Source organism: Nicotiana sylvestris, chromosome 2 (assembly GCF_000393655.2).
Source record: "Nicotiana sylvestris chromosome 2, ASM39365v2, whole genome shotgun sequence".
Classification (NCBI taxonomy): Eukaryota; Viridiplantae; Streptophyta; class Magnoliopsida; order Solanales; family Solanaceae; genus Nicotiana; species Nicotiana sylvestris.
The window spans coordinates 169,278,537-169,293,769 of NC_091058.1; the positions used below are offsets into that span (position 1 = coordinate 169,278,537).

The following is a 15,233-nucleotide window of genomic DNA, read 5'->3' on the forward strand; positions in this document are numbered from 1 at the left end:
ATAGTAATTCTGGAAATAGTAGGTTAAGTATTGAAGATTATGGATGTCAGTGACTAATAATATTCTGCATAGGAGGAAAAGTTGTTTTTGTTTTTAATAAACTAGCTAGCTAGGTGTGAGAAATCACTAGAGCACAAAAGCCTATCAATGGTTTTTCTTTTGTCATTGTTTTCTTCTTTTCATTTTTGCATTCATTTTTCTTTCTTTCACATGATCTTCTCGTTCCATCCTCTTCCCTCGTCATCCAACCCCCCCCCCCCTACCCTTTTCTTAGGCATCTCGTATAGGATAATTTGGATTTGCATTCGGTAGGCTTACTAATATTTGTTAAAGCGCTTCCTACCAAGTAGTTCTTCATAATTAATCCTCAGGCTTGCTATTGTATGGTTATATGCTAATATTTAGAACTAATATAATATTCACAATCAGAGAGTGGTTAGATTATTGTTTTGATCTACTCTACTTTTTCTTTTTATACGTTTGCACAAAATTTTGTATTTCTTCGTAACAAAGGTCACTAAAGCTTGAAATGAGATGTTGATGAACCCAAAAACAGAAAAAAAGAAAATGCAAAGAAATAGGAAAGTAATAAAACAACAATAAACGAAGGTGCATGTTTATTTGAGCTGAGATCTTCAATAATATATTGTCAGAGTTTGAGAATAAACCCCTAAATATACGTTTTTCGTGTGGAATAGGAAAGGAGAAAATACTTGTTTCCATTAAGTAATTAATATTGGATAAGGATGAGAGTGCTATGCATGAGATAAGAAAGCGCCATTTTTTTTAATTCCATCTCTTATGACGAAAGATAATTCGTTTGTCTGAATTCAACACCAAATTATTGTTTTCTTCATGGTATTTATGAATTATGCCATTTACGGCAAATTTAAATTAGCTTTTTTCAAAAAAAAAAAATAGATTTTAATATTATATGGAGGTTATACTTAGTTTCTTTTTTCTTTTATGATTCAGATATATTCTAGTATTATATGTCGGGTTCTTGAGAAACCAAATGTAAACAAGTATCACCATACATTTGACTTCTTTTAATAAATATGAGAATTTTATTGGTGAGAAAAACCTTTGGCAGCAAGAAAGACCAAGTCAAAGGGTGGAAAATTATGGGTGGTTGGACGTCTACATCAAGCCACTACGTGGAAATTAAGTTACACAATTCACAAATGAAACGACACTTAACTTAACTACTTTGTCCTTCGTTGACCCAAAATCTTGTCACTTTCGGTACTACCTCTAAAAACAAGAGAAGAGAATATAATGATAGCATTTCATTTTCCCCCTTGTGTCAATTTGTTTACTACAATACACAAGTAAATAATTAATGGAGTTCACATTTGAAGTAGCGAGGGCACCTCTATTTCAGTTTTTTTTCTTTTCTTAATTCCTTCATACATCTATCCCAAAAGAGTTTTAATTTGTGTATACAATGTAATTAATTTTTCTTACACCGCTAGATTGAGTAACCTACACCAGTAAGGAACTATCTATAATAAGTTTCATACTTATGTTTTATTCTGTTTTTTTTTTATCTAGCCAAAAGTTATCATTATAGTAGATGAGTTCTCATCTTTTGGCGTTATGAAGTTAGATCTTAGCCTCTTGTTCATGTAAATATTTTTAAAACTAATAAACTAATTACCACCTGAAGTTTCGAGGTCGGAGAGAGAGAGAAAGAGCTTATAATTGAGTTAGCAGCTAATTATTGAGTCCATGATTATGTTATAATTAAGTTAGTACTAGCATACTGCAGTGCTATGTCACTTGAGAAAAGCTTTTCCTAAATGTTTATTGTACGGAATAGTGACTCAACTATCAAAGGAAAAGTACATCAATTTCTGCAAAAGTATAATTCGCACTTAATGAATTAATTAATTTATTTATTGAACCTGGCCTTTCATTTTCTGGTTAAATGCTTAAACTTTATTTAACCCAGAAAAAATATTTACATCCGCTAGTTCTTTTTTTGACTCTAGAACTAGATTCTATCTATTACATTTCTGAACACTCTCAGCTATCACTTTCTTTTTACACATCTATCCCTCGATTACTATACTCATTCTATACTATACTTGGATAATTCTTTAGTCTTGCTAGTTCTTTCTGCCATTTCCTTTCATTTTGTCCAGCCAGGTGCAGTTCCAGCACTATGTCTTTGATTTTCTGCCTGACTTCTACTGCTTTTCCTTGGAATCTTCTGATGTTCCTCTCTGTCCAAACATGATACACCATGGATGTGAACAGGAACACTAGTATTTCTCCACAGGTTCTGCTTGGATTTCTGCTTGTCAACCATTTAATCTCATCATCCAAAGTACCAATCTGATGTTTTTCATTCAGCCACTGAACCAATTTAGACCATATTGTTTTGGCATATCTGCATCCAAACCATAAATACTCCATTGATTCTTCCTCATTTATATCACATAATACACATTCATTGTCAACTATAGTGCCCCATCTTCTTAGCCTGTCCACTATGGTTAATTTCCTGTGAAGTGCTAACCAAAGAATGAATCTATGCTTTGGTATTGCTTTCGATCCTGTTGTGATCTTCTTCCACCAAACCTTCTGGAACTGAGGTCTAATTGCAATGTATAGCTTTTTGATGTTAAACTTACCATTTCTTTGGTATTGCTCCAGCTCATTTCTTGAGTGTTTTTCCAGAAACCATTGCCTAGTGTCAAAGATTTTTTTCACTATCCAGCATGCTTGTTTAGGAGTGTCCATTACCATCACATCTTTCTCTTTGACATAATAACTATGGACCCATTGAATCCATAAAGTATCTTTCTTTGCACTAATAGCCCATAACAATTTGCACAATGCAGCTTTGTTTCATGCATAACTGACCAGAATATTTAAACCCCCTGCTGACAATGGCATACATATTGTGTCCCATGCTATCAATGCTCTCCTTGAAATATCATTTTTTCCTGTCCACAAAAAGGTTCTACATACAGTAACAATCATCTTAAGTATCTTCTTTGGCAATAAAAAGGCTTGTGCCCAGTAAGTTTGCATCTCAAATATCGCACTTTTCAGTAATTGGAGCCTTCCACTATATGATAACCACTTTGTTGTCCAGCAGTTTATCCTTGCTATTATCTTTTCGATCAAGGGCATACACTGCTGCACTGATAGCTTTTTTGAGGAGAGTGGAACACCAAGATATCGAAATGGTAATTCCCCTAAAGTAAGCTGCATTTCATCCAGAATCCTCTCCTTGAATTCCTTTGTAACACCTGCAATGTATAGGGCACTTTTTTCTAGATTGGCCTTCAACCCTGATACCTCTGAGAAATGGTTGAAACTTTTCAGCATCAGTTTGATCGACACCTCATCTGCTCTGGAACAAAGAATTAAATCATCTGCAAAACAAATGTGAGTAATATTATTCCTGGCACACCTTGGATGATGATTGAAGTCTGGATTGTCTTTTAACTTCTTTAGATCTCTATTCAGATACTTCATCACAAGCACAAAAAGGTAAGGAGACATGGGGTCTCCTTGCCTTAGCCCTTTATTCCCTTAGAATCTGTTTGTTAACCCTCCATTTAGGATCAGAGAGTAACTAACAGTAGCTACACATACCATAATCAGCTCTACAAACTTTACAGGCATACCATACTCTATCAATATCATTCTAAAGAAAGGCCATTCAACTGAGTCATAGGCTTTCCTGATATCTATTTTGATACAACATCTTGGTGACACTCCCTTTTTATTGTACCCTTTTACCATCTCATGTGCTATGATCACATTGTCCAGTATGTTCCTTCCTTCGATAAAAGCTGACTGTGATTCTCCTACAATTGAGTCTACCACCAATTTCAGTTTTGCTGTGATGATTCTTGATATGATCTTGTATATAGTTGTGCAACATGCAATAGGTCTAAACTCTTTGACTGAGTTTGGGCTGGCTACCTTTGGAATCAGTGTTAATGTTGTACAGTTAACACTCTTCAACAGCTTCCCATTGCTAAAGAATTCTAATACAGCTTTTCTGACCTCATCACCAATTGTAGACCAATATTCCTTAAAATATTCTGCAGTAAAACCATCTATCCCTGGTGCTTTGTCATTTGGTAACTCCTTCACTGCTTTAACTACATCTTCTCTAGTTATTTTGCAACTCAGCATCTTCTGTTGCTCCTTTGTGAGACAGTGTTCATTCCTAGCTATGTCCAAATCAATGCATGGTAGTTCAGTTGCTGCACTGCCCAGTAGTTCTGAAAGAAGCTTTTGAACTCATCTTCAATCTACTTTGGCTCTGTTACTCTTTCTCCCTGCTCATTACAAATGGAAGCAATTCTGTTTCTAGCCTATCTGTTCTTTAGCTGGGCATGAAAGAATTTTAAATTTCTGCCACCTGCTTTTATCCACACTGCTCTAGATTTTTGTCTTAATACTTGTTCATTTATTCCTTCCCATTTCTTTGCTTGCATTATCATTTCCTTTTCATGTTCAATTAGCTGCTTATTCAGAGGATCATTATCAATATGTCTTTGGATATTCTGTAACTCCATTCTGATTTTCTCCACTTTCTTTTCTAATGAGTTCATTTCTTTATTCATCAGCCTAGCTCTATCATGTATTCTCTGTAGTTTGGTCCATATGGAATGCATAGTATGCCCTTCAATTCTTTGGTTCCATATCTCTTGCACACTCTCTTGAAATTCCTTTTGATATAGCAGTACATTATATAGCCTGTCACACCTCCTTTTTCCGTCCCCGCGAGGGGGGAAGGAGTTTTTTCAATTAAAGGACAATCAAAACGGGATTTGTTTATTTATTTCAGAGTCGCCACTTGGGAGATTTAGGGTGTCCCAAGTCACCATTTTAATCCCGAATCGAGGAAAAGAATGACTCTGTATTACAGTCCGCGAATCAGAAATCCGGATAAGGAATTCTGTTAACTCGGGAGAAGGTATTAGGCATTCCCGAGTTCCGTGGTTCTAGCACGGTCGCTCAACTGTCATATTCGGCTTGTTTATCTGATTTTATACAATTATGAGCTCATGTGCAAGTTTTAACTTTTAACCGCTTTCGTCATTATTATTATATATTTTTTCAAGAATTGCAACATCATGGAAATACATCTCCAACCACGTCACATCAATGCACCCGTGGTTGTTGGCACATTTCAACTCTGTTGAGATTTGGATTTGGGTCACATAAATGTGCACCCGAGTTTTAAGAAAATTAAATTATTAAAAGGCGTGCCTAAAGCGACTAGCGTATCATTTACTTTGGGTAGGGCCGTGAAATTTTGCTAAACGGTCCATCCCGAAGTCTAAGCAATTTTAAAGCAAATATTTACCGAGGGCCCCGCAATTTTGTATTTTTATTCGGTGAGGCTCATCTCATTCTTATTTTTTAAAGGAATTTGCAACGTCATGGACATGCATCTCGGACCACGTCACAATCAATGTACCCGTGATTAGAGACACATTTCGACTCCGTTGAGATTTGGATTTGGGTCACATAAATGTGCACCCGAGTTTAAGAATGTAATTTAATTAAATCGCGTCTAAAGAGTCTAACGCGTTATTATCTTTGGGGAAGGCAGTGAAATTCACTAAACAGTCCATCCCGAATTCTAAGTATTTATTATGACCAATTATTGAGGGCCCCGCAGTTTGCATTTTTATTTGGCGAGGCTCGTCTCATCATTTTTTTTAAAAAAGGATAATCTTAGAATGACTACATTTTTTTATCTTTTCGTTTTTCTCTAAAATAAATGAAGAAAATGTCCTACTTTATTTACATACTTTCGAGTTATTATAGTTAAGTTTCGAAAGTGAGTCGTTTAAAGAGTTTACATGGGCAGCGCATAGAATGTTCTACATACATACAATAAAAGAAAGAAAAGACTATATTAAACTACAACTTCAAATCTTTCTCATTTTTGCATTCATGTTTCGAGTAGCTTACAAGATGAACCAGTGTATCGTTTGTGTACCTGGTATTGTCAATACAAGAAGAAGAAGGTCAGCAAAGTAGTATGTAACACAACAACATACAGCGGCAGAAAGCCCAACACAGTAGCTTCAACACCTCAGTCCAGAAATCCCAGCAACACGGAGAAAACTAGTAAAAATGGAGAAGACAAATAGTGCAGAAATCTCTCTTTGTTTTTTTCTTTCTAGATTTGAACTCTCTATGGTCTTCTTCCGCTCTCAATATTTCGGAAATTTTGGTTCTATCTTTTTTACTCTCTCCAAAATGAATTATGTCCCTGTATATTCTGTGTATCTAGAGTGTATATCGAGTGTATACTGCTCTCTCCGCCCCCTCTCTTTTTCTTCTCTCTATCTAGTTTTTCCTCTTTTTTTTCCACCCCTTCTTCCTAAATTTTCTCTTCTATTTATAGCAAAATTTTCGAAATTTTCAGATTTGTTTTTTTATTATTTTATTATTTTTTTAATTAAAAGAAATCCCACTTACAAATTGCTTTTATTTTTTTAGAAAAAGAAATCCCACCTTTATTTACTTTTATTTTTAAAATTCCAACTTTAATTACTTTATCTTATTTAAAATCCCACTTTTTATTTTTTTAAAAGAGAATCTCACTTTATTTAACTTTTCTTTAAAAAACAAACCACTATCTTTTCTTTTTCTTTCAAAAATGCTACTTTCAATTACTTTAAATTTTTTAAATTTTCAGATACCTTTATATTTATTTTTTAATTCCAACCTTCTTTTACTTTTTAATTTTTTTAAAAATTTCCACAAAACTTTTTATTTTTTTAAATTTTCTACATTCTTTTACTTTTTTTTTAAAAGAGAATTCCACCTATTTTTACTGTTATATATTTTTTTTATTCAATACTTCCCTTTTTCTTATTTTTTTAAATCATTCCCGAAATTATTATTTTTGTTTTAAAAAAAATATTTTCGGATTTTTTTATATAAAAAAACAAAAAATAATAATAAAAATATTAATAGTGATAATTCAGCTTTTAATTTTTTTGGTATTTTTATCCTATAATAAAAAGTGTAATAAAGCTAAAATAATAGTAGGTTAAAACCCCCTAAAATATTTACATAAAAGAAGTGATAAAAAAATTAAATGTTGTCAAAAATTAGGTGTTCACAGCTGCCCCTCTTTGCTCGAAAACACGAAGAGCTTTCGGGCAAAGATAAAGTGAACAATGCGACTAATTTTTGATCATATCGTTATTCAAAATAGGAAGAAAATAAAAAAGGAAAGGCGCAACCGAGTCCTGGTTTTGGACAGCCTACATATCCCTGGTTATAAGGGAATCAGGTCGCGTGTAGTTCAGAAAGTTTTGGTAGCTGGGACTACCATGGGATTGCAATGTTACTGTTACTGCTGTTGCGTGCTGTTACCACTACTTTTCGATCTCCTTATTACACCATTGCTAGAAAGAAAACAATAAGTTATACTAAGCTATGATCTATGAATTACAAAGATTTATTCTCGAGCTTGGTCATGTGATTGTTGCTGCCTTGTTGCTTTGTGTTTCCTATGGTATTTCTTTACTTCTAGCTCGACTTGTGGTCTTCCTTCTGATTTCTGCTGGGGATTTTTGTTGTAACCCTCTGCTTTACTGACTTCAAACTTCAATGTATTCTCCTGTTCTGCAAGTGGGCTCCTGACTCCACCTTGACTTTTGAAAGATGACACAACCTCCATTCTCCAGGCGGGCTCCTGACTTCTTCAACAATCTTGGAATTTAACGCCCTCTATTCTCCAGGCGGGCTCCTGACTTTCATCAGCAACTTTGAAAATAAAATGTATTTGGCAATGATTTATAAAAATATATATTTTGGCAATGTTTATACAAGCAGGACCACTCGGGTCGAAATAAATTAAATGTCCTTTTGAGGAAGGATTAAATTCAATATCCTATTCGAGGGAGGATAGACCCATCATATCCTGTTCGATGGCGGACAGACCCATCATATCCTGTTTGAGGGCGGACAGATCCATCATATCCTATTTGAGGGCGGACAGACCCATCATATCCTATTCGATGGCGGATAGACCCATCATATCCTTTTCGAGGGCGGATGAACCCAAAATATCCTATTCGAGGGCGGATGAACCCAAAATATCCTATTCGAAGGCGGATGAACCCAAAATATCCTATTCGAGGGCGGATGAACCCAAAAATATCTTATTCGGGGGCGGATGAACCCAAAATATCCTATTCGATGGCGGATGAACCCAAAAATATCCTATTCGAGGGCGGATGAACCCAAAATATCCTATTCGAGGGCGGATGAACCCAAAATATTCTATTCGAGGGTGGATAGACCCATCATATCCTATTTGAGGGCGGATGAACCCAAAATATCCTATTCGAGGGCGGATGAACCCAAAATATCCTATTCGAGGGTGGATAGACCCATCATATCCTATTCGAGGGCGGATGAACCCAAAATATCCTATTCGAGGGCGGATGAACCCAAAATATCCTATTCGAGGGTGGATGAACCCAAAATATCCTATTCGAGGGCGGATGAACCCAAAATATCCTATTCGAGGGCGGATGAACCCAAAATATCCTATTCGAGGGCGGATGAACCCAAAATATCCTATTCGAGGGCGGATGAACCCATCTTCAAAAACTTGAAATTTAAAGAGTGAACTGTATACCTCTATTATACGGGCGAGCTCCCGACTTCAAAACTTGAAATTGTCTTACCTCCGACTGTTTTTCTTAAAATCGTGTTGTCTTGCTATCTCTTAAAACTTGAATTGATTTCCTCGTTCCTCCGAGAAAATTTTCGACAATGGCAGAAAATTTTCTGCCCCAGTTTTGGTGCTTTTCCTTGTGGCATGTTTTTTCGCCATTAATAAGATTTCCTTTTCCTGCTTCAAATCAAAGAAAATTTGTTAGTTTTAAAACATGGTGAGTGGTCGTGCCACTCCTGCTGGGGATGGTTTTTCCCTTTCTCCCTTCCCCGCTCTGTGTTTCATTATGCTATCAAAACTTGCTGGGGATTATTTTGTTGGGGATGAATTTTCCTTTTCTTCCTTCCCCACTCTGTGTTGTCCGACCCTCTTGGAACTTGGTCGAAAATCTGTCGGGGATACTCCTACATCTCGATGATCTGCTGGGGGCCCTCTTGGAATTAGGTCCACAATTTTCTCAATTGTTGTTTTCCTGTTTTTCTCCAACTTTCCTTGGAAATTTGGTTCTCTTGGGATCTAGACCCATTCATCATTTGGTCTTTGCGACCAACTTCTTTTCACTTTATCGCCTTATCTTTGGCCTATCCTATTCGCATTTTGCTTTGCATCATTTTGGCAACTGGTAGTAAGCTCTGAAAATCCTTTTCAAAAACAAACTGCTGGGGAGGTAAAATCTTTAAACCAAGAAATGAAAAAGTGATGATCTCAAAAATAGAAAAAGAAGAAGTCTTTCTGAACAAATGCTGGGGAAAAGGAAAGAAAAGAACTTATCTGAATGATATAACCGATCCCAACGATCATGTCGCGCATTTTGGATTAATCAACCCAGTCTATTTGTATCAATCAACCCTTCGGACGGCCTCATGTTGTTGGGGATAAACAGGCACTCAACTCTTTGCCAAATACGGATCCTTCTCGCCAATCTTATCTTGTCGCCTCATAGTGCCCTTCGAGGGGTTTTCACTAATAAGACTCTCTCATTTCTCTCAACTCTCGTCGCCTTATGGTGCCTGTGAAGGTTTTCACTGATAAGACTCTCTCATTTTATTTTATTTTTCAGCTAGGGATTGGAGTGCTGCCGATATGACTCTCTCTGTTGGGGATTCTTTCGGCTATCAATTCATTTCCAGCTTATGATCTTCTTCTTTGCTGGGGATCAGAGTGTTATTCCCGACTTCCATTTGCATTGACTTAGCACTTCTCAGATACTGATCGGGAGGTCTTTTTTGGACATCAATAGGGGTTTTTGTGTATGGCTAAAAGGAGAAGAGGGTATCAAAAGTTCAAAAATAATTTTTAGGGGTAAAATAGTACAACTCTTGGAATCAAACTTTCTTGCCAAAATTACAAGCGTCAACTTCTGCCCCAGTTTTTCTTGCTTGGGGATTTTTATTTTGTCACACTATGTTACCTTATGCACACTATGTTACACTATGACCGAGCCGTGAGGCGCCTACGTATCCTTCTTTGAGGAATCAGGTCAAACGTAGTTCCCATTCCTTTGTTTTTTTTTTCTTTTGTCTTTATTATCATTATTTTTTTCTTCTCTTTTTCATTCACTTTCATTACTGATTCCAAAAAGAGGGGTATGAAAGAATAAATAAGGCTCAAAAGGGGAAGCAACGGTTAAAGTGTTTGGATAGAAGAAAGAATTGCCTCCGTCATTTCATTCTCCAATAAATGCTAAGTACAAACAAATAACAATTACAATTACAAGAAATAATATCTCTTAACTGCGTCAGAATTGATAGCCATGTCGACGCATTTCCCTTCGATATCTGTTAAACATAAAGCGTCATTGGGCTTGATCTGTTCAGATTGCGATAATCAACACACACCTAGATTTTTCCTCTTTTTTTTTTGCACTAGCACCACATTAGTCAACCAATCAGGATATCGAGCGACCCGAATAACCTTAGTATTCAGCTGTTTGGTTACTTATTCCTTAATCTTCACACTCATGTCGGTTTTGAACTTCCTCAATTTTGCTTGACGGGAGGAAATGTCGGGTCAGTGGGCAATTTGTGAACCACTAGATTGGTGCTTAAACCCGGCATGTCGTTGTATGACCATGTAAAACGTTTTTGAATTCAATAAGTGCTTTGATTAGTTCTTCCCTGATGTTTGGTTCAATGTGGACGCTTATCTTAGCTTCCCTGATATCATTCGCATCCCCTAGATTGACGGCTTCCATGTCATTTGAGTTGGGCTTTTTTTTTCTTTTTTTTTTCAAATTGGCTCAACTCTCTGTTAATTTCTTCGAAGGCTTCATCCTCATCGTATTCCGACTTATCATCACAATATTGTACTATAAGTTCGAAATCAGATTGATTTTTTTTAGACTAGGTTGAAGATCCGTCGTGCATGTCATGTCATTAGAACCAGTATAAAGAGAACTGTTCAGAAGAGAAAAAGAAGAAGAAAAATTAAAACAAAATAAGGAATGAAGAAAAAAAACTTTCACTTTATTAAAATACTGGATAGCAAGGTTTCACACTTTGGTGAGCACAAAAAGAAATCTGGATTACAACCCTGGAATAATCCAGACAACAAGAAAGAAAATCAGAGCCCACTACCAAGACTCCCTTCGTATAGGAAGAGGAGTAGCCATTAAATTGTTGATTTTTGCTTTCAGCCCCACAAACTGTACATTTGCCCCACTGGACCCTTTTCCCAACACCATAACTGGCTTGTCATCTACCTTTTCCAACTATACCACCGTTTTTCCACTGGTCGACTTTTCTTTTAAACTGGCACGGATCATCATCACTGTTTGTGAGGGTTTCTTTAGCTCCCCTCCTTCGTGCACTAGCTCGATCATGTGGGTTTCATGGTGTGCCGGCAACGGGTTCTGATTGATGTTGGGTACCTCTGGTGTCTGAACCTCAATCTTGTTAGTGTCAATAAGATTTTGCACTGCATGTTTCAACTTCCAACACTTCTCAGTATCATGTCTGGGAGCCCCCGAACAATACTCACAGCTTACCGAGTGGTCCATATTTTTGGGAAGGGGATTTGGCAATCTGGGCTCAATAGGACTCAACAAGCCTAACTGCCTTAATTTGTGGAACAAGGCGGTATAGGTTTCTCCCAACTCAGTGAATGTTCTCTGTATTCTTTCATTTCTGAAAGCCTGATTTTCCCGAAAACCTGCCCCTGAAGAGTTCCTGTAGGCCCTTGGCGGCGGATAGGTGTTTTGTGTAGGTGGGTATGTGTTTTGGGGAGCCGGTGCGCGCCATTGTGGGTGAGCCGGAGGCTGAGCGTATGTCTGGGCATGGTGTATGGAGAAGTGTGGTTCTTGTGGCGGGTAGTAAGGTTGTGGAGGATAATTTGGAGTGTGAGGGTAGTTTGGGTGATGGGGTCTGGGTTGGTATCGAGGGGAAGGACCTCTCGATCTGGACCAGTTGCCTGCCTCTATTGTCGCGACCTCTTCTCTCTTTTTCTTTCCAAGCGCACCTTCCGTGCCGCTCTGAATGGCCTGAGTCGTTGCCTTGATTGCCGAGTAACTCAGGATTTTATTGGACTTAAGTCCCTCTTCTATCATAACTCCCATTTTCACTACTTCATTGAAGGATTTTCCAACTAACGTCACCAAGTGACCAAAGTACGTTGGCTCTAGAGTTTGCAGAAAATAGTCCACCATTTCGTTTTCCCTCATGGGAGGATCAACTCTGGCTGCCTGTTCTCTCCACCGGAACCCAAATTCCCGGAAGCTCTCCCCGGGCTTCTTCTCAAACTTTAGCAATGTGAGACGGTCAGGGACTATCTCAAGGTTGTACTGGAAGTGTCCTGCAAAAGCCTGTGCTAGATCGTCCCAGGTGTACCACCTACTCGGATCTTGTCTTGTATACCATTCCAGTGCTGACCCACTTAGGCTTTGGCCAAAGTAAGCTATCAGCAGCTCGTCTTTGCCACCAGCTCCCCTCATCTTGCTACAAAAACCCTGTAGATGTGCCACAGGATCGCCATGCCCTTTGTATAAATTGAACTTGGGCATCTTGAACCCTGCCGGTAATTGCACGTCAGGGAAAGGGCATAGATCCTTGTAGGCCACGCTGACCTGGTGGCCTAACCCATGCATGTTCCTGAAGGATTGCTCCAGGCTTTTGACCTTTCGAATCACCTCCTCATGTTCTGTGTTCTTAACCGGTTTCTCAGCTTCCTCTGGGATCCCAAATTGGGGTGTATATGTGTATGGCTCAGGAGCTTTAAAAGTGGGTTCAGGAGGAAAATATTGGGTGTTGTGAATTTGGAACAGTGGTTCACTAGACGATCTTTGTAATGTGGTTGGGGGAGGTTCCACAAAGACAGGAACATTTGGTAGTGGAGGGTTCTGATTGGGTGGCGGAGCTTGGGGATCATAGGCATCTAGTAGTGGTGGCTTGGGAAGCTTGTTGAAGGGCCGGGGGAAGGGTATTCTGGCGTGTGTCCCGGTGGGGGAGTAGGAGTGACGAGTGGTTCGGGCCCCTTTTGCACCTTAGCCATGGCTAGCTGCATTTCATTCATTTCCAATCTCATTTTTTCTATATTGGCCATCGCCTCCTTCAGCTTCTGATTGGCTGTCTTTTCCGACTCAACGCTGTTGTCTGACCCAGTCATGATTTCTGGTATAGGACCTTTCGATCTTGTTTGATAATGGTATGGTGCCAGTACGCTCTAACAAACTAACTGGTATTGATTAGAAAAATAACAAACTTGTCAATGTTAGAGTCTTACCAGATATTGTAATTGCACGTTGGGGGATGCAATGTTCTTAGGCAGTTAACCATTTCTAACATGCTTTTGCTCTGACCGCATGCATCATTCCGGCTTATTTTATTTGTGCCACTTTCGAGTGTTTCAGGGACCTCTCTTTTCTTCTTCTCTCTTTTTCTCTCTCTCTCTCTCTCTCTCTCTCTCTCTCTCTCTCTCTCTTTTCTTTTCTTTTATTCACTTTCTTTTTTTTAGCGGTGGTCGAACCTTATGTAGATTGCCTACGTATCATGTCCCCGCATGAATCAGACCTTGCGTAGTTCGGAACAATAAAAGATAAATAATAATAAAATATTTTATTTTTATTTTTATTTTTTTTCAATTTTCATAATAAAACAAACTTGATTATAAAAGTTTAAAAACTGACCATACTAACAGACTTTGACAAAAGACAACAAACGGACTCAAAAATCAAATAACTCGCATACTCTAATCAAAGAATTACAAACTCAAAAACAAACAGCCAGATTCCTTCCCCTATATGCCAATTTTAACCAAATGGTTGTTTTTCAGACGTGCCCCTTTTCAATTTCACATAAATTTTAAGGCCGGGAAGGACTATTTTACGACCTTTCACAAACTTGTTTGTTCTTTTACGAAAATAGCCCTTCAACAACTGAAAGATACTCTAAGGCTATCTCGGCAAGAACGGTTTAAGACATCACCGAAGCCGGGCCGGCTTATTTTAACTAAAAACCAAACGGTATTCACTTGATCACTGACTATTTTCTTGTTTTTCAAATAATAAAAGACCTGGTTTTGCAAACACGACCTTTCAGCACTTCGGAGACGAAGATTTTAAGGTTGTGCGGGATAACTGGTCGCAACCCAAAAGAATGACCAAAGATGGTCGTTTACGCCAAATCAGCCTTCCGGCGTCCCTTTCGAGAACATTCGGCTATTTTTGACAAAACGGCGTGACCCAACTTATTTATGACTCTTTTCTTGTTTTTTTTTTCAAATTAGAATAAAAGACTCGGTATTGCAAACATGGCCTTTCAGCGCCTCTGGGACGAAGATTTTAAGGCTGCGAGGGTCAAAAATCAAAACATAACCAAAGGTGGTTGTTTATGCAAAATCAGCCTTCCGGCGTCCCGTTTGGGAACATTTGGCTATATTTGACCTGAGCGGCATTACCCGACTTATTTATGACAAAGATTCGACATTTTTTGGCTATTTTTGCAAAGGAGAGGTTGGACATTACCCGACTTATTTATGACAAAAGTTTTGACATGTTTTTCAAAATAGGAAACCCGATATAGCCAACACGGCCTTTCAACGCCTCGAGGACGTAAATTTTAAGGCTGTGTGGGTCAATCGGTCAAAATCTAAAAAAAAATGAACCAAAGGTGGCTGTTTATGCAAAGTCAGCCTTCTGGCGTCCCTTTCGGGAACATTCGGCTACGTTTTGACAAAACAACGTCACCCTACATATTTATGACCTTTTCTTGTTTTTCAAAATAGAAAACTCAATATTGTAAACACGGCCTTTCAGCGCCTTGGGGACGAAGATTTTTAAGGCTGTGTGGGTCAACTGGACCAAATCTAAAAAAATGACCCAAAGGTGGCTGTTTATGCAAAGTCAGCCTTCCGGCGTCCCTTTCGGGAACATTCGGCTATGTTTTGACAAAACAGCGTCACCCGACTTCTTTATGATGAAATTAAAATTTGACATATATTTTTTTAGAGCTATTTTTGCAAAATGGGCGGTTGGACCCGACGAGGGTTGCCTACGTATCTCACGCCCTGTGAGAATCAAACCGGCGTAGTTCGCCAAATAAACTAACTGATTTTG

General features: G+C 38.1%; 1 protein-coding gene across 1 annotated transcript; it reads right to left on the reverse strand.

Moving 5' to 3' along the window:
* Window positions 1–2,079: 2,079 nt before the first annotated feature.
* LOC104228122 (uncharacterized) lies at window positions 2,080–2,748 on the reverse strand. Its single transcript, XM_009780527.1, has one exon. It carries the CDS (start codon window positions 2,746–2,748, stop codon window positions 2,080–2,082), a length of 669 nt encoding a protein of 222 aa, XP_009778829.1.
* Between the last annotated feature and the right edge of the window lie 12,485 nt (window positions 2,749–15,233).